The sequence below is a fragment of the Montipora foliosa genome, chromosome 6, assembly GCF_036669935.1.
Source record: "Montipora foliosa isolate CH-2021 chromosome 6, ASM3666993v2, whole genome shotgun sequence".
Lineage (NCBI taxonomy): Eukaryota > Metazoa > Cnidaria > Anthozoa > Scleractinia > Acroporidae > Montipora > Montipora foliosa.
The window spans coordinates 46,489,959-46,517,458 of record NC_090874.1 but is presented as its reverse complement, the minus strand read 5'-3'; the positions used below and the strand labels follow the sequence as shown (position 1 = coordinate 46,517,458).

At 37.0% G+C, this 27,500-nt stretch overlaps 1 protein-coding gene and 1 long non-coding RNA gene across 3 annotated transcripts in view; one reads left to right on the top strand and one right to left on the bottom strand.

Annotated features, from left to right (window-relative positions):
• LOC138008433 (uncharacterized) overlaps positions 1 to 27,500 on the bottom strand; it is a 586,097-nt gene that overhangs the window by 201,064 nt on the left and 357,533 nt on the right. The gene's annotated exons all lie outside the window — the stretch shown is intronic.
• Positions 865 to 27,500, top strand: part of LOC138008740 (protein crumbs-like) — a 26,688-nt gene continuing 52 nt past the window's right edge. The window contains exons 1-19 of the mRNA XM_068856044.1: positions 865 to 1,441; positions 8,668 to 8,768; positions 11,421 to 11,552; positions 12,110 to 12,241; positions 12,786 to 12,917; positions 13,474 to 13,605; positions 14,163 to 14,294; positions 14,851 to 14,982; positions 20,452 to 20,583; positions 21,141 to 21,272; positions 21,830 to 21,961; positions 22,506 to 22,637; positions 23,198 to 23,329; positions 23,889 to 24,020; positions 24,565 to 24,696; positions 25,297 to 25,428; positions 26,007 to 26,138; positions 26,678 to 26,809; positions 27,042 to 27,500. The exon at positions 27,042 to 27,500 is cut by the window's right edge and continues 52 nt beyond it. Coding sequence (XP_068712145.1) covers positions 1,371 to 1,441; positions 8,668 to 8,768; positions 11,421 to 11,552; positions 12,110 to 12,241; positions 12,786 to 12,917; positions 13,474 to 13,605; positions 14,163 to 14,294; positions 14,851 to 14,982; positions 20,452 to 20,583; positions 21,141 to 21,272; positions 21,830 to 21,961; positions 22,506 to 22,637; positions 23,198 to 23,329; positions 23,889 to 24,020; positions 24,565 to 24,696; positions 25,297 to 25,428; positions 26,007 to 26,138; positions 26,678 to 26,809; positions 27,042 to 27,076 — 2,319 coding nt within the window. The 5' untranslated portion in view covers positions 865 to 1,370 and the 3' untranslated portion in view covers positions 27,077 to 27,500. The remainder of the gene's footprint in view (positions 1,442 to 8,667; positions 8,769 to 11,420; positions 11,553 to 12,109; positions 12,242 to 12,785; positions 12,918 to 13,473; positions 13,606 to 14,162; positions 14,295 to 14,850; positions 14,983 to 20,451; positions 20,584 to 21,140; positions 21,273 to 21,829; positions 21,962 to 22,505; positions 22,638 to 23,197; positions 23,330 to 23,888; positions 24,021 to 24,564; positions 24,697 to 25,296; positions 25,429 to 26,006; positions 26,139 to 26,677; positions 26,810 to 27,041) is intronic.

Here is a 27,500-nt window from a genome sequence, read left to right as displayed (position 1 = left end):
TCAAGAAATTACTGAAAACCCGTGTGGGGCATTGAGATGTCTTAGAGTTGTCCGCGAGTCATCTTTTAATGGACTTAATTTGAATTAAATACGTCTTTAATTATTTGTATATGATAGGTGGATCAAAACTGTTAATAAAGTATTCGAATAAAAATAATTATAAATTGGCGGGCACAGAGAAAAATGGGACAAAGCGTACGCGAGAGGGAAAGCTCCGCCGTGATAAAAAGGTTTGCAAAGGCAGGCATGAATAGTCTCCCAGTTATACAAATACAAATAGTTCTGCAAGAAAAGATCACAAAGGTCGATAAAGAGGCAGTTCTGTTCAGTGTAAAAAAGAAATAGCGAGGACGCATGATTTCGTTATTAATGCCATTAAAACCTATTTTCAATTTAGTTTCGTGTGGCTCTATTAAATCCGTCGGACTTGGCTAAACATCAAAGAAAAGGGATGAGTTGTTTTATTCGGATAAAAAAACCGTGTGAGGTATTTACTGACTAGGCCGCGCAAACAGGCAGTTACTGTTATGATTGGAGAGGTCTTTGTGAAAGAATCGTTTCTGAAGTTAAAGTGCATACCGTATAAGGGAGGGAAGGGAATTGTTTAATAACAACAACAACGACGACAACAACATCAATTTACTCACATCTTTATTAAGTTACGTTAATTAAGAGGTACTTCTATTTTTCAATACGTAGTCACAAAAACATTTATAAAGTACATAGCATGATTGAAATTGGTAGCATCTAAGTAAACAGCTAGGTTTTCTTGTTAGATACTAGTCATGCTTTGTTTAAATTTACTATGCAGAGACGGAATAAACACTATCCATAAAGAGATGAGAGCAACAACAGTACATTAAATAACCGCCAAAAAGTCGATGAAGCATGAAAAGCTAGTCGAAGTAACGATGACGGTTACGTACCATCGGATCAGGAGAATTTGGTCATTTAGATGGTTCGATACAACATGTACCTCGTCAATTATGTCCGATTAGATTAAGAGATGAAATAATTTGACCTGGGCCATGGTTCCAACTAAAATAAGCATTCTGTAATAATGACAGAGCAGATTTCTTTGGCATTAGAAATCAAGGAAAAGTTACATCAGTATTCAGTATTCGCGCTCAAGATGTAAATTTTATGGACGCGCTTGAATAATAAAAGAACCAGCAAAGTAAATATTTCAACAGAACCCATAAAGCTTTGTTAAAATTAAATGCTGTGTGACAAATGTTGACCAACCCTTGTCCGCTTCTTTGTTTCTTCTTGTTTCTTTCTTTCCAAGTATTATAATACCTTCATTATCAGCGCGAAATAGACCGTGAGGTAAACGTCACAAATCATCAAAAATTACACTTTTACTAGCGATGAATGCTATCAGTTTTGTCAGTTCACCTGTTGATCATCTTCGGTGCTGTGCTCTCACCATTCTGAAAAGGTAAGTTTGAATTTTTTCTTCATCGACAAACATCAATTTGCTGCCGTAATAGCCGAGCCGAATTACATCGTAAAGACAAAACAAGAATTCTAAAACACTCATCTTGCCTTTTTTCCAGAATTTTGGTTTTATCACTCAAAAAGTAAGCTTGAGGAGGCAGTTAGCATTTTGCGCGCGTAGGATCCCCAATGATGTGCAACAAGATTTTGTAAACTTTCTATACTTGCTTTATTTTTTCTGCTTCAGAGGGGACGAAAGATACATGTTTTCCTTTTGAGGTAGTTTCTTTTCTAAAGACAAAAGAAGAATTCTTAAACACTGATCTTACCTTTTTCAAATTTTTGCCTCGTCACTCAAAAAAAGAATCTTGTGGAGACACCTTGCAGTTTGCGCGCGCAAGATCCCCAATACTTGCTGGGCGTCCAATCAACTCGATTTTGCAAACTTCCCAAACTTGTCTTATTTTAACTGTATCAGAGGGGTCGTAACCTAAATCTTTTAATTTTTTAGGTCAAGTGAGGTTCAATTACGATCGATGGTCGTTAAATAAGAATGGAAAGTTAAATGACCACTGCTGTATGTTCAGGGCCTTCCGATTCTAAAGGCCTAACTTTACAGGAAATTTGGGAAATTTTAAATGTTCTTTCATCGCAGTTAACGTTAAATCCGTCAAGCCGGACTCAAAAAGAATGGGCGAGCTTTAGAAGTAGGAACAGTAGTTGATTCTAACTTTCAATCGACAATGAAATAGGTCAGCTTACAAAATCATTTATGGTCCAAGCGTTCATTTTTTAAAGGGTTGAAGAAACAAAACAGTACCAGTAGAACTCTTTCGAGAGAACTGTTTTAACTGGCGGGAAACACACTCTGTCCAAAAGTAATATTAAGTTTCTTCAATTGGCGGGAAAACCAGTCATTATCATAATTATGCTTGAGCGGTGAACTTTCTATTACATATTTTATAATTTCAACAAAAAGTACTAAGTGCGACTTCTCACTGCTGATTGAATTTCATGAGTAATTTTAACATTCAAAACTATTCCTGAATTTAAATTTAATTACTTTCTTTATGGTGCGAATGTTTCAACCTCCGGGTGTCTGCGTTCGACGTAGGAGTACTTACACTATTCATGTCGTTTTTCAGTCCAGCGGGTTTTATGATATCCGCGGGTATCGATCCGAAGGCAGACCGTTTCAGCTTTTCGACACCATCTTGGATCGACTTACACACATGGCCTCGATCTCATGATATATAGTTTAAAAAGATTTATGTCTCCAAAGGCGATAAATGGTCAGGATTTCGTAAAATATGAGTTTTTGGTTTGAAAAAAGGCATAACTATGCATAACGCGTTTACGAAAGGCAATAACATGTCATAGATCTCGATGGTCTCCCAGCCAGATACTAAACTAGCCCCGCCTGACAAGGATTAACTTCGGTGAACTTTTGTTGTGAAAGCAGCTTTGGGGCGATTTATCAAAGGGTTTAAACGCGAAGACGAGCACTGAATCAAGATGTTAGTATCGACCACTCAACCTCGTCCCCAGAGAAGAGAGACCCTGGGAACGAGGCTGTCGATCACTGTCAAGCTGAATTCGGTGATTCCCAAGTGTTTCTCGTTTATATTACTGTACTTAATTCCCACGAAAAGTAAAACTAATAACCATAAATTGCTGTAAAAAATAAGTCGAAGTGAAATAGGAAAAGATTAACATGTCAGCGTCGATGCCATTGTCACTCGATTCTCTTTTATTTCCTTCAATCTTTCTAGGTTTAGTATATTTTCACGCAAGGAGAACGCATTCTAATCTTATCAATCTCGCGGGATGTCCCTCGGGTATCGATTATGATGCCATTTTGTTTCAGCGTTTGGACGCCATCTTGTTGTGGCACAAATAACCTCGACTCATGTGATAGTGTTACGGCTGGCCTAAAGTCAAGTCTTGTAGGACGGAGTTAATAGGGACTTTAAGATAGTGGACAACGGTAGGCTGGGACGGTTGGATGCGTATACAGGAGACTTTGGACGAGTATGGTAGAAAGGCGCGAAAATTTTAAACTTAAGATTCGGCCAACACGACCGTAGGACGGTGGAATAAACATGTCTTTTGAAGAGGCGAGAAATTCTCTTGTAATTTCTTTTGCAGAAGGTTCAATTAGCGAGGAGGAATTTCTTATTTTATACCATGAATACGAATCAGTGAATCCTGGGAATTTGAACCATTTTGTTTAGATTCCTTGGATTTTAGCGACCGTAAATCCACTAAGGGGAATTGGTTCATAAACAAAAAATGCGGCTACAATTATCTCTTTTACCTTTCTTTTCTGCTTTCCTCCTGTGTCATGGTGGATTATGGATAACGCTACATTGAGAACAAGCAAATTTTGGTTTGAGCCGCGATGTGGCCGAGTGATGTCTTCGAATGAACTCGGAATTTTCGCTAGATTTTTTCATTTCAGCGATTGATAAATCAAGACAAACACAACCAAATGCACATTTAACCCATTGGGTTATCAGTTTTCAATGCATAATAAAGCAAAAGACTAAAATAGTGCGAATAAGTATGGATGAATTCCTACCTTTTTCACCGTCGGTCAAATGTCACGGGGATTTTGCGTCACATAACACTCATCTAACCGTCCCAGTCTACCGTCGGCTGCTTGCTTGGGGAGTCACTGATATCCTTCAAAACTGATAATTACCGCGTTGCCGTATGGCAATCCCCGTCGGAAAATGGGTATATTTCTCCGTTGTTTTATTATTTTATTTTTTTCCGTGTCATGAAAAGTCGTGCCTGTCACTCTCCTGCTAAGTGGTGTCTGTGTGCATAGAGTCTTCTGTACGTATAAACTCTTGTTCTTAGGCCATCGTAGCTTCATTAGGAAATAACACAAACAGCGGTGATAAACATTGTATTCCAACGCATTTTTATAAAACTTGACGTTTCGTATGCTAGTCAACACACATTTTCAAATGTGACCGTTACAATTTTTAAAAACTATATATATATCGTAAACAATAGGGGTCTGGAACCTAGACTGAGAAAAATGATCTGCAGCAGTACGTGTCTAGACATAATGAAAAGTAATAGCTAAAACAGCAATAACTTCTCACTACTAATATTTACATTAAGGGATGGCTTTAGCTCTTGAATGAACAAAGTCTCTTTAACTTTACAGTTAAAGTCAGTTTTTCCGGACGCTAAAATGTCAAAGTGATCCCATTTAATGTTGTGGCCAGTGGTTTTCACATGATCAGCAATGGCTGATGAATGGTCACTTTTAGATAGGGCTTTGAAATGTTCTGTTTTTCTGTCGTGGAGTCTTCGTTTTGTTTTGCCAATGTAGAATTCATCGCAGTTCCAGCAGACAGCTTTATAGACGACCTTGGACCTCTAAGATCGGTTCAAGCGATCTTTGTATGGAAAAAAGGAGTTGATGCGGCGTGTGTTTTTCAACTCCTTTTTTCCATACAAAGATCGCTTGAACCGATCTCAGAGGTCCAAGGTCGTCTATAAAGCTGTCTGCTGGAACTGCGATGAATTCTACATTGGCAAAACAAAACGAAGACTCCACGACAGAAAAACAGAACATTTCAAAGCCCTATCTAAAAGTGACCATTCATCAGCCATTGCTGATCATGTGAAAACCACTGGCCACGACATTAAATGGGATCACTTTGACATTTTAGCGTCCGGAAAAACTGACTTTAACTGTAAAGTTAAAGAGACTTTGTTCATTCAAGAGCTAAAGCCTTCCCTTAATGTAAATATTAGTAGTGAGAAGTTATTGCTGTTTTAGCTATTACTTTTCATTATGTCTAGACACGTACTGCTGCAGATCATTTTTCTCAGTCTAGGTTCCAGACCCCTATTGTTTACGATATATATATAGTTTTTAAAAATTGTAACGGTCACTTCTGTACGTGTTGTGTTAGGTTTGAGGGGGCTGGGGTAATGCGTAGATTTCTCTGGCGCACACGGGAGAATATTTCATTAACCTGCAATGGCGTCGAAAGTCATTGCAACTCGAATGGCGTTTTAGTGCATCTTTCAACAATTTATACCCTCATGAACAAGACAGGCGATGATGATCTGGAATCTTAAAAGCGACGAGTAATGGACTTCGACAACAATCTTTCTCGCCCGTCGAGCCTAAATCAAAGTGAGCTGTATTTCCAATATTTTATCACGAGTGTAGTGTTATGTACAACACTGAAACCAAATTGAAAATTATCCGGTAACTTATGGGTTCAACAAAGTCAGGCAAAAAAAATAATTGGAAATGTGACAGTCAAGAATTATTTGAAAGAAAGCTTGTCGACTATTTTGTACATCATTATTCAAGGAAAAGGTTCTTCAGAAAGGGTTTGACCCTCATCTCCGGAGCCGATGCAGATATTTGCAAACTGTAGACAGCGTTTATAATCTTTCCTGGTATTCTATGTGATAAACACAAAAAATCAAGGGATAAAAATTTGATCATAGTAGCACTAAAAAGTAAAAGACGTCAAAATGGAACAGGATATAACAAAATAATTAAAGGTGTGAACGTGTGAGCCAAAGGGCCTCTGCTGGCGCGACATGTGGGTGACCCTCAAATGGTCTTAATGACCCCCACTTAAAAAAATTAACTGGAACCCTGCGGTTCAATTGTGTAACACGTACCACAGGTAACCCAGTACGCTTTTATGGAGATGGAGCATCTTGTTCATTTTAGTATATACTAAATGTGGATAGCGTTGAACGCGCGCGCTGATTGGCTACTCAAACTCCGGATAACCACTAACCACCTCCATTTCGGTGAATAGTTGCTAAATGACACATTTATTAACACATGTATTTCATAACTGTTTTTGATGAAATTATTGGCAACAAGATAACAGTCAAATACTTTTAGTCAGGTGATATCTTCATTACTGAACAAATACTAGAAAAGGGTGCAAAACGATTCTCCTCAAACTCTGCAACAATTTTCAAGTGCCTCATCACAACTTACCTTCTTAAATCAGATCGCACTCATGATTCAGAGTCTAGCGAAGGGCAGAGTATTTCAATCGCTTCACATAAGTCATAGCACTCGGGGCTTGTTGAAACCATCTCAAGAAGTACATGCTCATATCCTGAAACTTCCATTCGGTTCTCTATAAGATTGTTTCTTTTCTTGTTCTTTTCTGCTTCCAAAGCGACGTCGAACGTACTTCCGTCAATAATCTGAGATTACTACTACTATCCGCAGTTCATATATGATCCATTTCATACATCATTTTATCGTTGATTCATTCCTCACGGGAACATTAGAACCCACAAATGACCAGCTCCCAACGTCAGTGGCTTCATAGCTCAGTTGGTTGGAGCTTCGTACCGGTATCGCGAGGTCACGGGTTCAAACCCCGTTGAAATCCTGAATTTTTCGGGCTCCTTTACGCAATTTCAAAAATTGCGTTCATAAGTGCGAGGATCATAGCTTCACTTGATTTCATATCTGCAGTTCATATATGATCCATTTCATATATCATTTCATCGTTAAATAAAAATATCGCAAAAGTAACAAGGATTTCGACTGCAACGGCAAACTGACTCGAAGAAAAAAAGCAATTAGTAAAGATAAACAAAACAAAGGAAAATAGCAAAAGCCACTATTTCAGCACTGCAGTGTGCGTATGGGCGTGCCCTTTTTGATTTATGATTCTTTTCAAAGATACTTAAAGGGGCTAGGTCACGCTATTTTCGGTAATTTTGTTTAATTTTGATAATTATGAGCTCTAAACGTCAAATTGGCAGAGCAAGAGTCTTTCATTTGCAAAATCACGGCCACATAACAACTGAGAATGATTTTCCAGCTTTGTAAATGACATTTTGATATAGACTGATATAAATTTGAAAAAAGGTGGGCCGACGTTTTTCAAATTTACCCAAATTCAATCCGTTTCAATCCTCTCCAGTTTTGTCCATCCATGTACCTTCTTGGCTTCCCTGTGTTTTGTTAGAGTTCTTCTATAGTTTTGAACAGTTATTTTGATATTTTAGTTAATTCTATGACCATTCGATCAGTGCTGAAATTGCCTAAAATTGCGGGACCTAGCCCCTTTAACAATTATTCCACGAGTGCGCGTTGGATGGGAGATGGTAAATAGCCAACGAGGCGCATAGCGCTATAACCAGTCTCATATCCAACAAGCGCGAATGGAATAATTGTTTTATTAAATTCCTTAAACTCCAAAAGTTTGAAATTACAAAATACGAGCGAAAAAAGAGAGAACATCCTAGCGAAATCTTGATGAAACTTGATGAAGATGCGATGTTGTGTAACACCAGAAACCCATAAGGGTTGAAACGTGTAACGCGCGTTCACAGCTTCCGAATATTCAGTGCGAACTGATTGGTTGAATGTTTCAGTGCTAAGTACCATATTTGGAAACCCCTCGCTCTTTTTGTTCCAAATATGGTACTTAACAAATCGAATATTCAGAAGCTTGTTTCCCAGCTCACAAGGGGCCGTTACACGTTTCAACCCTTATGGGTTTCTGGTAATACTTTATGGTCAGACAGACGAAGGCTCATCACAGAAACGTTTGTTTCCTTTTCGCGTACTTCTAAGCGTCGAAATTGATCAAAAACTTTCCACAAAAACGTTTTTCTTTAGCTTTGTACCAAGAGAAATTTCGCTTTCTGGCGTAAAAGTTTTTAGTCTAGTAACGCTAAGCGCAATCATTTACCATATAAGGTCAAACTAAAGTGAACCAATCAGAGGACGAGGATTGCATTATCCGAGGTTGAGAATTTAAGAACGCTATTTATACTGAGAGGTGTGGCGTCTTTGATGCATAAGATAAGAAGTTGAATTCAACCTGAGCTCTTGACTGGAAAAGAAAAGATGCTTTGAGAGCTCCTGGCCTAAAATGACGCCATCATACAATTGACATGTCAGGCAGACTTTTTTCGCCCGCGCCTTCCAGAGCGTGGCACCAGGTTCATACTTTTGTTCCGTTATGAATGGCCCATATCAAGGTAACCACGTTGAGTTCGGGCTAAATACATTCGGTTGAAAACTTCTTTAATTTCAGTTAGGTCACTCCAGCTCGTGTTAAAACGTCATTGTTTGATGACTTCCCAGATAGATAATCACAAGTCCAGTTGTAAGAACTTTCTTACTGTCATAAAAAGAGAATACTTTATTATTATTGAACTTTCCTACTGTAAAATACAATGTTGATTACGTTTCAGATTGTTCAATAATTGCCCTCGATTCATCATGAAGACTGCTTGTTTGCTTGTGGTTTTAGCCTTTATAGCTGCACCAGTGACCTCTCGTGGTATTCAGAAAGGTACTTATGCCAGTCCAAATAAAAATAATTTGATATAAGAAGGAAACGCGCTTTGTGTTGTTAATTCTTTCGCGGCGGTTCAGAGAGAGCAATTTTATCGCGGACAATGTACTCAACATATTTTGGGGTGGGTCGGGTTCAAATTTTCCACCATCCTATGCGGCAGCATCCGAATCTCATCCAAGCAATTACTGTATCTGAGGAAATGAAAAAGCGTTTGACTGTGTTAAAATACCGTCTTATGCTTTCTCGACATTTGCTCCTATTTATTGAGATTCACAGGCTTAAAGAGATACAGTCTTGTGCGCTAAGAATTCATTGACGCATGCCAAGAAGAAAAACATACTAAGACCTTTTACGAATTTAATTGGAAATGTCAGCCGCAACTTTTCAAGGGAACAGCGGTTAATAAGAAAGGACCAAAGTGATATAATTAAAACTCTTTACCATTTACCAAAAAATGCGGATAATTCGGTTGGAATGTAAATGGTAAGGATATTTTGGTGTGCCCGACCAGAAAATTACCCAAATTTTTGGGACCTCTTAAAAGGTAGTCCAAAATTTCCACCCGAAATTTCCAAGCGGAAAACGTGTTTACCGTCTACTTTTTCCCATGTGTTAGCCTCTTTCCAGACTCTCTCGGTAAATTTGATAGAATTGTGTAAATGGTACACGTCGCCCGGGGGTGGGACTCCCATATGAAACAGACGGGGATGCTCGTCGGAAATTTTGAATTTAACCCCTAAAGGAGACCAATCTAGGCGTGGCTTAAGCAAATTTTGACCCCTAAAAGAGACCGTTTAAAAACACAAAAATACGACACGCCATGAGTTTTAATGATAAAAAGGCATAATCATCGAATGCTTTTATCTAAAAAGAAAATTTAAAAGGAAATTTGACTTCAGTTTCTCTTCGCGTAATTCTGTGTTACTTCGCGGAACACAAAACGAGACCTTGGTGGCATAAAATATTGGCGCTTTGCCCGGAACACCCTAATCACCCTCTGATTTAATTGGATTCCTTTAGGACGCAGCTCTATTGTTTTTAGAGTTGGGTTCCATTGTTTCTTTGTGTCCATTGTTTTCTGAACCAATCCTGAGAGCCGTTGTAATAGTAATGTATTTATAGTGCGCAATTTTCATAAAAATGTTCAAATGCGCATGACAGTCGCTTAAAAGTAAGATCTAACATTTAAATTTTAAAATGCTCAATAAAATATTACAATTCGTATTAGAAAATGTTACAAACTAAAATAAAAAACAAGGTAGATATTAAGTTGTAATCATAAAAATGCTGACCTAAATAAGCTTGTTTTAAGCTTAACTTTAAAAACATCGACAGACTTAGTGCGTCTGACATCGAAAGGCAAAGCATTCCAGATCCTTGGAGCAGTGCTAGTGGAGGACCTATCAAAAAGTATTGCTTTGGATATAAAACGAGGATAGTTAAGTAACAGATTATCGTTTGAATTCCTACGATTGTATCTAGCTGGACATCTAAGAGAAATAAGAGAGGAAAAGTAAGACGGAGCTAAACCACGAAAAATCTTAAAAGTAATCAAAAGAATCTTAAACTCAATTCTAAATCTAATTGGTAACCAGTGTAACTACATAATAAGGGGTGTCATGTGACAGAATTTGTGTTCATTAAAAATCAGTCTTGCACAAGCATTCTGTACACGTTGAAGTTTATTTAGGAATCAGGCCGGCCATATAATAAGCTGTTAGGCCTAAATAACATTCGGTTAGCCTAATAGGCCTTATTCACTCTAACGATATGTTGGTTTTCAAATTGTCATGCAAATTAGCCATGCAAATTAGCCATGTTTTATGCTGGGGGGCAAACATTGGAAAAAAGGAAAATTGCGGAAAATCGGCTGGTCGAAATATTGAAATAACATTGCTTAAAGTCCATTTTAGTAATTAGAATTAAGTACCTTTTATAATAATTTTATATCTTTTGATTGCCTTTGACAGTTTGACTATCTACTTCGTTAGCTACTCATTTTCCACTAAAAAAAACGTCAAAGTAACTTGTGTAATCATTCTATTTTACTACTTAGGTGATAAACATTCAATGAACGTGAAACAAATCATCTGTGTGGCTAAGATGTTCGTTATAACCTCTCGAACTTGTGTACTTGTGTTGTTTGCCCCCTCAGAAGAGTGTAGCTAATTTGCATGATAATAGCAAATCCAATGTGGCGGCCATCGTGAATAAGGTCTATTAGGCCTAAATAACATTCAGGTTAGCCTGTTTACGATTAGCTCTTAATAACAGTGAAGGTAACGCCATATTTTACCCCTGGTCTGCACGGTCTGCAGTCTGCGTTTTGGCGTGACCGTTGATTCTGCTGCGCCAAACCACCTGTAGTCCTGACTTGAGAGCATCTCCATACTGCTCTCTAGGACTGAATTCCGGTGTTGCAAGGTCCACATTGCCATTTTTCGCGTCCAGTAAAAATGGTTGTGATTGTCGAAATGCTGATCGGTTCCACTGGGTGCGTTGTTGTTTATGGCAGTTTTTACCGTTTAATCTTGATACTATATTGCTTGTAAGGCGTCTCAACGGTTACAACTCTTCTGAGATCTTCCCAGACCAATCGCCAACGAAGAACAATATTTTCTCATGCATGATTTGGTTTCATTTTAGATCTTCCGGCCAAAAGGAATCCAGATAATCCTGAGTGTAACCAATGCCTGGATAGATGTACAAGTGAAGGAAATAGCCAGTCTTGGTGCGAAAGCGTCGACTGTGAATGCCAAGCCCGTCGCACGCTGAAAGGTACCACACTCTTGGCTTCATTAAATCGTTATGGACATATAGGTGTTTCTCTTTTGCAGCCCCCAGTTTATGGAACTCTCTCCCCGACATTATCAGACAGAGTAGCTCGTTACCAAGTTTTAAGACCTATACGAAAACATACCTTTTTAAAAAATGTTATAACTTAGATTAGCATGTAATATAGTCTTTTACCCGGAAATATAGTTTTAATATGTTAAAATAGTTTTGATATAGTTTTTACCTGAAAATTGTAAAAATTTATCCTATTGCTACTTGTAAATTTTCCTATTTTGGATTGTAATTATTGTAAAGCGCTATTGGGCTAAACGGAAATAGTGCTATATAAATAAAGCATTATTATTATTATTATTCGTTTTCAGTAAATCGAAGTCGATATTTCATTCTTTAATAGGTTATTCATGGTAGTTTTTACCGTTTAATCTTGATACTGTATTACTTGTAAGGCGTCTCAACGGTTACAACTCTTCTCAGATCTTCCCAGACCAATCGCCGACGAAGAACAATATTTTCTCATGCATGATTTGGTTTCATTTTAGATCTTCCGGCCAAAAGGAATCCAAATAATCCTGAGTGTAACCAATGCCTGGATAGATGTACAAGTGAAGGAAATAGCCAGTCTTGGTGCGAAAGCGTCGACTGTGAATGCCAAGCCCGTCGCACGCTGAAAGGTACCACACTCTTGGCTTCATTAAATCGTTATGGCCATAGGTGTTTCTCTTTTGCAGCACCCAGTTTATGGAACTCTCTCTCCGACATTATCAGACAGAGTAGCTTGTTACCAAGTTTTAAGACCTATACGAAAACATACCTTTTTAAAAAATGTTATAACTTAGATTAGCATGTAATATAGTCTTTTACCCGGAAATACAGTTTTAATATAGTTTTACCTGAAAATTGTAAAAATCCATCCTATTGCTACTTGTAAATTTTCCTATTTTGGATTGTAATTATTGTAAAGCGCTATTGGGCTAAACGGAAATAGTGCTATATAAATAAAGCATTTTTATTATTACTATTATTATTATTCGTTTTCAGTAAATCGAAGTCGATATGTCATTCTTTAATAGGTTATTTATGGCAGTTTTTACCGTTTAATCTTGATACTATATTGCTTGTAAGGCGTCTCAACGGTTACAACTCTTCTCAGATCTTCCCAGACCAATCGCCGACGAAGAACAATATTTTCTCATGCATGATTTGGTTTCATTTTAGATCTTCCGGCCAAAAGGAATCCAGATAATCCTGAGTGTAACCAATGCCTGGATAGATGTACAAGTGAAGGAAATAGCCAGTCTTGGTGCGAGAGCGTCGACTGTGAATGCCAAGCCCGTCGCACGCTGAAAGGTACCACACTCTTGGCTTCATTAAATCGTTATGGACATATAGGTGTTTCTCTTTTGCAGCCCTCAGTTTATGGAACTCTCTCCCCGACATTATCAGACAGAGTAGCTCGTTACCAAGTTTTAAGACCTATACGAAAACATACCTTTTTAAAAAATGTTATAACTTAGATTAGCATGTAATATAGTCTTTTACGTGGAAATATAGTTTTAATATCTTAAAATAGTTTTGATATAATTTTTACCTGAAAATTGTAAAAATTTATCCTATTGCTACTTGTAAATTTTCCTATTTTGGATTGTAATTATTGTAAAGGGCTATTGGGCTAAACGGAAATAGTGCTATATAAATAAAGCATTATTATTATTATTATTCGTTTTCATTAAATCGAAGTCGATATTTCATTCTTTAATAGGTTATTTATGGCAGTTTTTACCGTTTAATCTTGATACTATATTGCTTGTAAGGCGTCTCAACGGTTACAACTCTTTCAGATCTTCCCAGACCAATCGCCGACGAAGAAGAATATTTTCTTATGCATGATTTGGTTTCATTTTAGATCTTCCGGCCAAAAGGAATCCAGATAATCCTGAGTGTAACCAATGCCTGGATAGATGTACAAGTGAAGGAAATAGCCAGTCTTGGTGCGAAAGCGTCGACTGTGAATGCCAAGCCCGTCGCACGCTGAAAGGTACCACACTCTTGGCTTCATTAAATCGTTATGGACATATAGGTGTTTCTCTTTTGCAGCCCCCAGTTTATGGAACTCTCTCCCCGACATTATCAGACAGAGTAGCTCGTTACCAAGGTTTAAGACCTATACGAAAACATACCTTTTTAAAAAAATGTTATAACTTAGATTAGCATGTAATATAGTCTTTACCTGGAAGTATAGTTTTAATATCTTAAAATAGTTTTAATATAGTTTTTACCTGAAAATTGTAAAAATCCATCCTATTGCTACTTGTAAATTTTCCTATTTTGGATTGTAATTATTGTAAAGCGCTATTGGGCTAAACAGAAATAGTGCTATATAAATAAAGCATTATTATTATTATTATTCGTTTTCAGTAAATCGAAGTCGATATGTCATTCTTTAATAGGTTATTTATGGCAGTTTTTACCGTTAAATCTTGATACTATATTGCTTGTAAGGCGTCTCAACGGTTACAACTCTTCTGAGATCTTCCCAAGCCTATCGCCGACGAAGAACAATATTTTCTCATGCATGATTTGGTTTCATTTTAGATCTTCCCGCCAAAAGGAATCCAGATAATCCTGAGTGTAACCAATGCCTGGATAGATGTACAAGTGAAGGAAATAGCCAGTCTTGGTGCGAAAGCGTCGACTGTGAATGCCAAGCCCGTCGCACGCTGAAAGGTACCACACTCTTGGCTTCATTAATCGTTATGGACATATAGGTGTTTCTCTTTTGCAGCCCTCAGTTTATGGAACTCTCTCCCCGACATTATCAGACAGAGTAGCTCGTTACCAAGTTTTAGACCTATATGAAAACATACCTTTTTAAAAAAATGTTATAACTTAGATTAGCATGTAATATAGTCTTTTGCCCGGAAATATAGTTTTAATATGTTAAAATAGTTTTAATATAGTTTTTACCTGAAAATTGTAAAAATCCATCCTATTGCTACTTGTAAATTTTCCTATTTTAGATTGTAATTATTGTAAAGCGCTATTGGGCAAAACGGAAATAGTGCTATATAAATAAAGCATTATTATTATTATTATTCGTTTTCAGTAAATCGAAGTCGATATTTCATTCTTTAATAGGTTATTCATGGTAGTTTTTACCGTTTAATCTTGATACTATATTACTTGTAAGGCGTCTCAACGGTTACAACTCTTCTCACATCTTCCCAGGCCAATCGCCGACGAAGAACAATATTTTCTCATGCATGATTTGGTTTCATTTTAGATCTTCCGGCCAAAAGGAATCCAGATAATCCTGAGTGTAACCAATGCCTGGATAGATGTACAAGTGAAGGAAATAGCCATCTTGGTGCGAAAGCGTCGACTGTTGAATGCCAAGCCCGTCGCACGCTGAAAGGTACCACACTCTGGCTTCATTAAATCGTTATGGCCATAGGTGTTTCTCTTTGGCAGCACCCAGTTTATGGAACTCTCTCTCCGACATTATCAGACAGAGTAGCTTGTTACCAAGTTTTAAGACCTATACGAAAACAGACCTTTTTAAAAAAAAATGTTATAACTTAGATTAGCATGTAATATAGTCTTTTACGTGGAAATATAGTTTTAATATCTTAAAATAGTTTTGATATAGTTTTTCACCTGAAAATTGTAAAAATTTATCCTATTGCTACTTGTAAATTTTCCTATTTTGGATTGTAATTATTGTAAAGCGCGCGATTGGGCTAAACGGAAATAGTGCTATATAAATAAAGCATTATTATTATTATTATTTGTCGCCACCCGCTTTTCCTGTGATATCCTTCATTACTGACACAAATACTAGAAAAGGGTGCAAAAACGATTCCTCCTCAAACTCTGCAACAATTTTCAAGTGCCGCATCACAACTTACCTGTCTTAGAATCAGATCGCACTCATGATTCAGAAGTCCGTAGCGAAGGGCAGAGTATTTCAATCGCTTGCACATAAGGTCATCAGCAACTCGGGGCTTTTGAACCATCTCAAGAAGTACATGCTCATATCCTGAACTTCCATTCGGTTCTCTATACGATTGTTTCTTTTCTTGTTCTTTTCTGCTTCCAAAGCGACGTCGAACGTACTTCCGTCAATAATCTGAGATTACTATACTATACCGCAGTTCATATATGATCCATTTCATACATCATTTCATCGTTGATTCATTCCTCACGGGAACATTAGAACCCACAAATGACCAGCTCCCAACGTCAGTGGCTTCATAGCTCAGTTGGTTGGAGCGTCGTACCGGTATCGCGAGGTCACGGTTCAAACCCCGTTGAAATCCTGAATTTTTCGGGCTCCTTTACGCAATTTCAAAAATTGCGTTCATAAGTGCGAGGATCATAGCTTCACTTGATTTCATATCTGCAGTTCATATATGATCCCTTTCATATATCATTTCATCGTTAAATAAAAATATCGCAAAAGTAACAAGGATTTCGACTGCAACGGCAAACTGACTCGAAGAAAAAAAGCAATAGTAAAGATAAACAAAACAAAGAAAATAGCAAAAGCCACTATTTCAGCACTGCAGTGTGCGTATGGGCGTGCCCTTTTTGATTTATGATTCTTTTCAAAGATACTTAAAGGGGCTAGGTCACGCTATTTTCGGTAATTTTGTTTAATTTTGATAATTATGAGCTCTAAAACGTCAAACTGGCAGAGAAAGAGTCTTTCATTTGCAAAATCACGGCCACATAACAACTGAGAATGATTTTCCAGCTTTGTAATGACATTTTGATATAGACTGATATAAATTTGAAAAAAGGTGGGCCGACGTTTTTCAAATTTACCCAAATTCAATCCGTTTCAATCCTCTCCAGTTTGTCCATCCTGTACCTTCTTGGCTTCCCTGTGTTTTGTTAGAGTTCTTCTATAGTTTTGAACAGTTATTTTGATATTTTAGTTATTCTATGACCATTCGATCAGTGCTGAAATTGCCTAAAATTGCGGGACCTAGCCCCTTTAACAATTATTCCACGAGTGCGCGTTGGATGGGAGATGGTAAATAGCCAACGAGGCGCATAGCGCTATAACCATCTCATATCCAACAAGCGCGAATGGAATAATTGTTTTATTAAATTCCTTAAACTCCAAAGTTTGAAATTACAAAATACGAGAGAAAAAAGAGAGAACATCCTAGCGAAATCTTGATGAAACTTGATGAAGATGCGATGTTGTGTAACACCAGAAACCCATAAGGGTTGAAACGTGTAACGCGCGTTCACAGCTTCCGAATATTCAGTGCGAACTGATTGGTTGAATGTTTCAGTGCTAAGTACCATATTTGGAAACCCCTCGCTCTTTTTGTTCCAAATATGGTACTTAACAAATCGAATATTCAGAAGCTTGTTTCCCAGCTCACAAGGGGCCGTTACACGTTTCAACCCTTATGGGTTTCTGGTAATACTTTATGGTCAGACAGACGAAGGCTCATCACAGAAACGTTTGTTTCCTTTTCGCGTACTTCTAAGTGTCGAAATTGATCAAAAACTTTCCACAAAAACGTTTTTCTTTTGCTTTGTACCAAGAGAAATTTCGCTTTCTGGCGTAAAAGTTTTTAGTTTAGCAACGCTAAGGCAATCATTTACCATATAAGGTCAAACTAAAGTGAACCAATCAGAGGACGAGGATTGCATTATCCGAGGTTGAGAATTTAAGAACGCTATTTATACTGAGAGGTGTGGCGTCTTTGATGCATAAGATAAGAAGTTGGATTCAACCTGAGCTCTTGACTGGAAAAGAAAAGATGCTTTGAGAGCTCCTGGCCTAAAATGACGCCATCATACAATTGACATATCAGGCAGACTTTTTTCGCCCGCGCCTTCCAGGGCGTGGCACCAGGTTCATACTTTTGTTCCGTTATGAATGGCCCATATCAAGGTAACCACGTTGAGTTCGGGCTAAATACATTCGGTTGAAAACTTCTTTAATTTCAGTTAGGTCACTCCAGCTCGTGTTAAAACGTCATTGTTTGATGACTTCCCAGATAGATAATCACAAGTCCAGTTGTAAGAACTTTCTTACTGTCATAAAAAGAGAATACTTTATTATTATTGAACTTTCCTACTGTAAAATACAATGTTAATTACGTTTCAGATTGTTCAATAATTGCCCTCGATTCATCATGAAGACTGCTGTTTGCTTGTGGTTTTAGCCTTTATAGCTGCACCAGTGACCTCTCGTGGTATTCAGAAAGGTACTTATGCCAGTCCAAATAAAAATAATTTGATATAAGAAGGAGACGCGCTTTGTGTTGTTAATTCTTTCGCGGCGGTTCAGAGAGAGCAATTTTATCGCGGACAATGTACTCAACATATTTTGGGGTGGGTCGGGTTCAAATTTTCCACCATCCTATGCGGCAGCATCCGAATCTCATCCAAGCAATTACTGTATCTGAGGAAATGAAAAAGCGTTTGACTGTGTTAAATACCGTCTTATGCTTTCTCGACATTTGCTCCTATTTATTGAGATTCACAGGCTTAAAGAGATACAGTCTTGTGCGCTAAGAATTCATTGACGCATGCCAAGAAGAAAAACATACTAAGACCTTTTACGAATTTAATTGGAAATGTCAGCCGCAACTTTTCAAGGGAACAGCGGTTAATAAGAAAGGACCAAAGTGATATAATTAAAACTCTTTACCATTTACCAAAAAATGCGGATAATTCGGTTGGAATGTAAATGGTAAGGATATTTTGGTATGCCCAACCAGAAAATTACCCAAATTTTTGGGACCTCTTAAAAGGTAGTCCAAAATTTCCACCCGAAATTTCCAAGCGGAAAACGTGTTTACCGTCTACTTTTTCCCGTGTGTTAGCCTCTTTCCAGACTCTCTCGGTAAATTTGATAGAATTGTGTAAATGGTACACGTCGCCCGGGGGTGGGACTCCCATATGAAACAGACGGGGATATTCGTCGGAAATTTTGAATTTAACCCCTAAAGGAGACCAATCTAGGCGTGGCTTAAGCAAATTTTGACCCCTAAAAGAGACCGTTTAAAAACACAAAAATACGACACGCCATGAGTTTTAATGATAAAAAGGCATAATCATCGAATGCTTTTATCTAAAAAGAAAATTTAAAAGGAAATTTGACTTCAGTTTCTCTTCGCGTAATTCTGTGTTACTTCGCGGAACACTAAACGAGACCTTGGTGGCATAAAATATTGGCGCTTTGCCCGGAACACCGTAATCACCCTCTGATTTAATTGGATTCCTTTAGGACGCAGCTCTATTGGTTTTAGAGTTGGGTTCCATTGTTTCTTTGTGTCCATTGTTTTCTGAACCAATCCTGAGAGCCGTTGTAATAGTAATGTATTTATAGTGCGCAATTTTCATAAAAATGTTCAAATGCGCATGACAGTCGGTTAAAAGTAAGATCTAACATTTAAATTTTAAAATTCTCAATAAAATATTACAATTCGTATTAGAAAATGTTACAAACTAAAATAAAAAACAAGGTAGATATTAAGTTGTAATCATAAAAATGCTGACCTAAATAAGCTTGTTTTAAGCTTAACTTTAAAAACATCGACAGACTTAGTGCGTCTGACATCGAAAGGCAAAGCATTCCAGATCCTTGGAGCAGTGCTAGTGGAGGACCTATCAAAAAGTATTGCTTTGGATATAAAACGAGGATAGTTAAGTAACAGATTATCGTTTGAATTCCTACGATTGTATCTAGCTGGACATCTAAGAGAAATAAGAGAGGAAAAGTAAGACGGAGCTAAACCACGAAAAATCTTAAAAGTAATCAAAAGAATCTTAAACTCAATTCTAAATCTAATTGGTAACTAGTGTAACTACATAATAAGGGGTGTCATGTGACAGAATTTGTGTTCATTAAAAATCAGTCTTGCACAAGCATTCTGTACACGTTGAAGTTTATTTAGGAATCAGGCCGGCCATATAATAAGCTGTTAGGCCTAAATAACATTCGGTTAGCCTAATAGGCCTTATTCACTCTAACGATATGTTGGTTTTGAAATTGTCATGCAAATTAGCCATGCAAATTAGCCATGTTTTATGCTGGGGGGCAAACATTGGAAAAAAGGAAAATTGCGGAAAATCGGCTGGTCGAAATATTGAAATAACATTGCTTAAAGTCCATTTTAGTATTTAGAATTAAGTACCTTTTATAATAATTTTATATCTTTTGATTGCCTTTGACAGTTTGACTATCTATTTCGTTAGCTACTCATTTTTCACTAAAAAAAACGTCGAAGTAACTTGTGTAATCATTCTATTTTACTACTTAGGTGATAAACATTCAATGAACGTGAAACAAATCATCTGTGTGGCTAAGATGTTCGTTATAACCTCTCGAACTTGTGCACTTGTGTTGTTTGCCCCCTCAGAAGAGTGTAGCTAATTTGCATGATAATAGCAAATCCAATGTGGCGGCCATCGTGAATAAGGTCTATTAGGCCTAAATAACATTCAGGTTAGCCTGTTTACGGTTAGCTCTTAATAACAGTGAAGGTAACGCCATATTTTACCCCTGGTCTGCACGGTCTGCAGTCTGCGTTTTGGCGTGACCGTTGATTCTGCTCCGCCAAACCACCTGTAGTCCTGACTTGAGAGCATCTCCATACTGCTCTCTAGGACTGAATTCCGGTGTTGCAACGTCCACATTGCCATTTTTTGCGTCCAGTAAAAATGGTTGTGATTGTCGAAATGCTGATCGGTTCCACTGCGTGCGTTGTTGTTTATGGCAGTTTTTACCGTTTAATCTTGATACTATATTGTTTGTAAGGCGTCTCAACGGTTACAACTCTTCTCAGATCTTCCCAGACCAATCGCCGACGAAGAACAATATTTTCTCATGCATGATTTGGTTTCATTTTAGATCTTCCGGCCAAAAGGAATCCAGATAATCCTGAGTGTAACCAATGCCTGGATAGATGTACAAGTGAAGGAAATAGCCAGTCTTGGTGCGAAAGCGTCGACTGTGAATGCCAAGCCCGTCGCACGCTGAAAGGTACCACACTCTTGGCTTCATTAAATCGTTATGGACATATAGGTGTTTCTCTTTTGCAGCCCCCAGTTTATGGAACTCTCTCCCCGACATTATCAGACAGAGTAGCTCGTTACCAGGTTTTAAGACCTATACGAAAACATACCTTTTTAAAAAATGTTATAACTTAGATTAGCATGTAATATAGTCTTTTACCCGGAAATATAGTTTTAATATGTTAAAATAGTTTTAATATAGTTTTTACCTGAAAATTGTAAAAATCCATCCTATTGCTACTTGTAAATTTTCCTATTTTAGATTGTAATTATTGTAAAGCGCTATTGGGCTAAACGGAAATAGTGCTATATAAATAAAGCATTATTATTATTATTATTCGTTTTCAGTAAATCGAAGTCGATATGTCATTCTTTAATAGGTTATTCATGGTAGTTTTTACCGTTTAATCTTGATACTATATTACTTGTAAGGCGTCTCAACGGTTACAACTCTTCTGAGATCTTCCCAGGCCAATCGCCGACGAAGAACAACATTTTCTCATGCATGATTTGGTTTCATTCTAGATCTTCCCGCCAAAAGGAATCCAGATAATCCTGAGTGTAACCAATGCCTGGATAGATGTACAAGTGAAGGAAATAGCCAGTCTTGGTGCGAAAGCGTCGACTGTGAATGCCAAGCCCGTCGCACGCTGAAAGGTACCACACTCTTGGCTTCATTAAATCGTTATGGACGTATAGGTGTTTCTCTTTTGCAGCCCTCAGTTTATGGAACTCTCTCCCCGACATTATCAGACAGAGTAGCTCGTTACCAAGTTTTAAGACCTATACGAAAACATACCTTTTTAAAAAATGTTATAACTTAGATTAGCATGTAATATAGTCTTTTACGTGGAAATATAGTTTTAATATCTTAAAATAGTTTTGATATAGTTTTCACCTGAAAATTGTAAAAATTTATCCTATTGCTACTTGTAAATTTTCCTATTTTGGATTGTAATTATTGTAAAGCGCGATTGGGCTAAACGGAAATAGTGCTATATAAATAAAGCATTATTATTATTATTATTTGTTTTCAGTAAATCGAAGTCGATATTTCATTCTTTAATAGGTTATTCATGGTAGTTTTTACCGTTTAATCTTGATACTATATTACTTGCAAGGCGTCTCAACGGTTACAACTCTTCTGAGATCTTCCCAGGCCAATCGCCGACGAAGAACAATATTTTCTCATGCATGATTTGGTTTCATTTTAGATCTTCCGGCCAAAAGGAATCCAGATAATCCTGAGTGTAACCAATGCCTGGATAGATGTACAAGTGAAGGAAATAGCCAGTCTTGGTGCGAAAGCGTCGACTGTGAATGCCAAGCCCGTCGCACGCTGAAAGGTACCACACTCTTGGCTTCATTAAATCGTTATGGCCATAGGTGTTTCTCTTTTGCAGCACCCAGTTTATGGAACTCTCTCTCCGACATTATCAGACAGAGTAGCTTGTTACCAAGTTTTAAGACCTATACGAAAACATACCTTTTTAAAAAATGTTATAACTTAGATTAGCATGTAATATAGTCTTTTACCCGGAAATATAGTTTTAATATAGTTTTACCTGAAAATTGTAAAAATCCATCCTATTGCTACTTGTAAATTTTCCTCTTTTGGATTGTAATTATTGTAAAGCGCTATTGGGCTTAACGGAAATAGTGCTATATAAATAAAGCATTATTATTATTACTATTATTATTATTCGTTTTCAGTAAATCGAAGTCGATATTTCATTCTTTAATAGGTTATTTATGGCAGTTTTTACTGTTTAATCTTGATAGTATATTGCTTGTAAGGCGTCTCAACGGTTAAAACTCTTCTCAGATCTTCCCAGACCAATCGCCGACGAAGAACAATATTTTCTCATGCATGATTTGGTTTCATTTTAGATCTTCCGGCCAAAAGGAATCCAGAAAATCCTGAGTGTAACCAATGCCTGGATAGATGTACAAGTGAAGGAAATAGCCAGTCTTGGTGCGAAAGCGTCGACTGTGAATGCCAAGCCCGTCGCACGCTGAAAGGTACCACACTCTTGGCTTCATTAAATCGTTATGGACATATAGGTGTTTCTCTTTTGCAGCCCTCAGTTTATGGAACTCTCTCCCCGACATTATCAGACAGAGTAGCTCGTTACCAAGGTTTAAGACCTATACGAAAACATACCTTTTTAAAAAATGTTATAACTTAGATTAGCATGTAATATAGTCTTTTACGTGGAAATATAGTTTTAATATCTTAAAATAGTTTTGATATAATTTTTACCTGAAAATTGTAAAAATTTATCCTATTGCTACTTGTAAATTTTCCTATTTTAGATTGTAATTATTGTAATGCGCTATTGGGCTAAACGGAAATAGTGCTATATAAATAAAGCATTATTATTATTATTATTATTCGTTTTCATTAAATCGAAGTCGATATTTCATTCTTTAATAGGTTATTTATGGCACTTTTTACCGTTTAATCTTGATACTATATTACTTGTAAGGCGTCTCAACGGTTACAACTCTTTTCAGATCTTCCCAGACCAATCGCCGACGAAGAACAATATTTTCTCATGCATGATTTGGTTTCATTTTAGATCTTCCGGCCAAAAGGAATCCAGATAATCCTGAGTGTAACCAATGCCTGGATAGATGTACAAGTGAAGGAAATAGCCAGTCTTGGTGCGAAAGCGTCGACTGTGAATGCCAAGCCCGTCGCACGCTGAAAGGTACCACACTCTTGGCTTCATTAAATCGTTATGGACATATAGGTGTTTCTCTTTTGCAGCTCTCAGTTTATGGAACTCTCTTCCCGACATTATCAGACAGAGTAGCTCGTTACCAAGTTTTAAGACCTATACGAAAACATACCTTTTTAAAAAATGTTATAACTTAGATTAGCATGTAATATAGTCTTTTACCTGGAAGTATAGTTTTAATATGTTAAAATAGTTTTAATATAGTTTTTACCTGAAAATTGTAAAAATCCATCCTATTGCTACTTGTAAATTTTCCTATTTTAGATTGTAATTATTGTAAAGCGCTATTGGGCTAAACGGAAATAGTGCTATATAAATAAAGCATTATTATTATTATTATTATTCGTTTTCATTAAATCGAAGTCGATATTTCATTCTTTAATAGGTTATTTATGGCCCTTTTTTCGTTTAATCTTGATACTATATTACTTGTAAGGCGTCTCAACAGTTACAACTCTTTTCAGATCTTCCCAGACCAATCGCCGACGAAGAACAATATTTTCTCATGCATGATTTGGTTTCATTTTAGATCTTCCGGCCAAAAGGAATCCAGATAATCCTGAGTGTAACCAATGCCTGGATAGATGTACAAGTGAAGGAAATAGCCAGTCTTGGTGCGAAAGCGTCGACTGTGAATGCCAAGCCCGTCGCACGCTGAAAGGTACCACACTCTTGGCTTCATTAAATCGTTATGGCCATAGGTGTTTCTCTTTTGCAGCACCCAGTTTATGGAACTCTCTCTCCGACATTATCAGACAGAGTAGCTTGTTACCAAGTTTTAAGACCTATACGAAAACATACCTTTTTAAAAAATGTTATAACTTAGATTAGCATGTAATATAGTCTTTTACCCGGAAATATAGTTTTAATATAGTTTTACCTGAAAATTGTAAAAATCCATCCTATTGCTACTTGTAAATTTTCCTATTTTGGATTGTAATTATTGTAAAGCGCTATTGGGCTAAACGGAAATAGTGCTATATAAATAAAGCATTATTATTATTATTATTATTATTATTCGTTTTCATTAAATCGAAGTCGATATTTCATTCTTTAATAGGTTATTTATGGCAGTTTTTACTGTTTAATCTTGATAGTATATTGCTTGTAAGGGGTCTCAACGGTTACAACTCTTCTCAGATCTTCCCAGACCAATCGCCGACGAAGAACAATATTTTCTCATGCATGATTTGGTTTCATTTTAGATCTTCCGGCCAAAAGGAATCCAGATAATCCTGAGTGTAACCAATGCCTGGATAGATGTACAAGTGAAGGAAATAGCCAGTCTTGGTGCGAAAGCGTCGACTGTGAATGCCAAGCCCGTCGCACGCTGAAAGGTACCACACTCTTGGCTTCATTAAATCGTTGTGGCCATAGGTGTTTCTCTTTTGCAGCACCCAGTTTATGGACTTCTCTCCCCGACGTTATCAGACAGAGTAGTTCGTTACCAAGGTTTAAGACCTATTCGAAAACATACCTTTTTAAAAAAATGTTATAACTTAGATTAGCATGTAATATAGTCTTTTACCCGGAAATATAGTTTTAATATCTTAAAATAGTTTTAATATAGTTTTTACCTGAGAATTGTAAAAATCCATCCTATTACTACTTGTAAATTTTCCTAGTTTGGATTGTAATTATTGTAAAGCCCTCTTGGGCTAAAGGGAAATAGCGCTATATAAATAAAGCATTATTATTATTATTATTATTATTATTATTATATTATTATTATTATTAGTGTTATTATTATTCGTTTACAGTAAATCGAAGTCGATATGTCATTCTTTAATAGGTTATTTATGGCAGTTTTTACCGTTTAATCTTGATACTATATTGCTTGTAAGGCGTCTCAACGGTTACAACTCTTCTGAGATCTTCCCAGGCCAATCGCCGACGAAGAACAATATTTTCTCATGCATGATTTGGTTTCATTTTAGATCTTCCGGCCAAAAGGAATCCAGATAATCCTGAGTGTAACCAATGCCTGGATAGATGTACAAGTGAAGGAAATAGCCAGTCTTGGTGCGAAAGCTTCGACTGTGAATGCCAAGCCCGTCGCACGCTGAAAGGTACCACACTCTTGGCTTCATTAAATCGTTATGGACATATAGGTGTTTCTCTTTTGCAGCCCCCAGTTTATGGAACTCTCTCCCCGACATTATCAGACAGAGTAGCTCGTTACCAAGGTTTAAGACCTATACGAAAACATACCTTTTTAAAAAAATGTTATAACTTAGATTAGCATGTAATATAGTCTTTTACCTGGAAGTATAGTTTTAATATCTTAAAATAGTTTTAATATAGTTTTTACCTGAAAATTGTAAAAATCCATCCTATTGCTACTTGTAAATTTTCCTATTTTAGATTGTAATTATTGTAAAGCGCTATTGGGCTAAACGGAAATAGTGCTATATAAATAAAGCATTATTATTATTATTATTATTATTATTATTATTATTATTCGTTTTCAGTAAATCGAGGTCGATATGTCATTCTTTAATAGGTTATTTATGGCAGTTTTTACCGTTAAATCTTCATACTATATTGCTTGTAAGGCGTCTCAACGGTTACAACTCTTCTGAGATCTTCCCTGCCAATCGCCGACGAAGAACAATATTTTCTCATGCATGATTTGGTTTCATTTTAGATCTTCCGGCCAAAAGGAATCCAGATAATCCTGAGTGTAACCAATGCCTGGATAGATGTACAAGTGAAGGAAATAGCCAGTCTTGGTGCGAAAGCGTCGACTGTGAATGCCAAGCCCGTCGCACGCTGAAAGGTACCACACTCTTGGCTTCATTAAATCGTTATGGCCATAGGTGTTTCTCTTTTGCAGCCCCCAGTTTATGGAACTCTCTCCCTGACATTATCAGACAGAGTAGCTCGTTACCAAGTTTTAAGACCTATACGAAAACATACCTTTTTAAAAAATGTTATAACTTAGATTAGCATGTAATATAGTCTTTTACCCGGAAATATAGTCTTAATATAGTTTTTACCTGAAAATTGTAAAAATCCATCCTATTGCTACTTGTAAATTTTCCTAGTTTGGATTGTAATTATTGTAAAGCGCTATTGGGCTAAACGGAAATAGTGCTATATAAATAAAGCATTATTATTATTATTATTATTCGTTTTCAGTAAATCGAGGTCGATATGTCATTCTTTAATAGGTTATTTATGGCAGTTTTTACCGTTTAATCTTGATACTATATTACTTGTAAGGCGTCTCAACGGTTACAACTCTTCTGAGATCTTCCCAGGCCAATCGCCGACGAAGAACAATATTTTCTCATGCATGATTTGGTTTCATTTTAGATCTTCCGGCCAAAAGGAATCCAGATAATCCTGAGTGTAACCAATGCCTGGATAGATGTACAAGTGAAGGAAATAGCCAGTCTTGGTGCGAAAGCGTCGACTGTGAATGCCAAGCCCGTCGCACGCTGAAAGGTAAGAACAGTATGCGGGTAGAATTACAATGTAGGAATCACTGAATTGTTTCTTTTCCAGTAAAGCGAGGTTTATATGTCATTCTTAAATAAGATATTGTTTATGTTATTTTTTAGCGTTTAATCGTGGTACTAGATTGCTCGTAAGGCGGTTCAACGGTTAGAATTCTTGTGAGATCTTCCCGGGCCAATCGAAGACGTAGATAATAGTTTCTCATTTGATTTCATTTTAGATCTTCCGGCAATGCCGCAAAAGGACTCTAAATAATGCCCAGTGCCAAGAATGCCTGGATTCTCGTGAAGACGAGGGAAAATGTATTTTTGAGTTGGGACACAAATGTGATTCCAAACAACAAGTAGTTCCTGGTGCGCCGGATGCATGAATATTAGATCATCTAGCTCTTTTGAACGTGACTGGCTAGCCGGAGAGTTTAATTTTTCTTTTTCATCGAGAAATCGCACTACCGTGTTTAGTGAAGCTAGTATGAAATGTGTAAGAATGTTCAAGTATTGAAGCTAGGAGGATTCAGTGGAGTGCAGTGTATTAACTTGCATTAAGGATTCCTGGGTTCAATTGCATTATACATCTCTTTGCCTACAATTTCTCTTAGGTTATATTTTTTTCTGCGTTCATTTTCTTTTCCTCCGAGTTTTAAAATTTTGCGATGTGCAACTTTTTGCCTTTAAGTTTT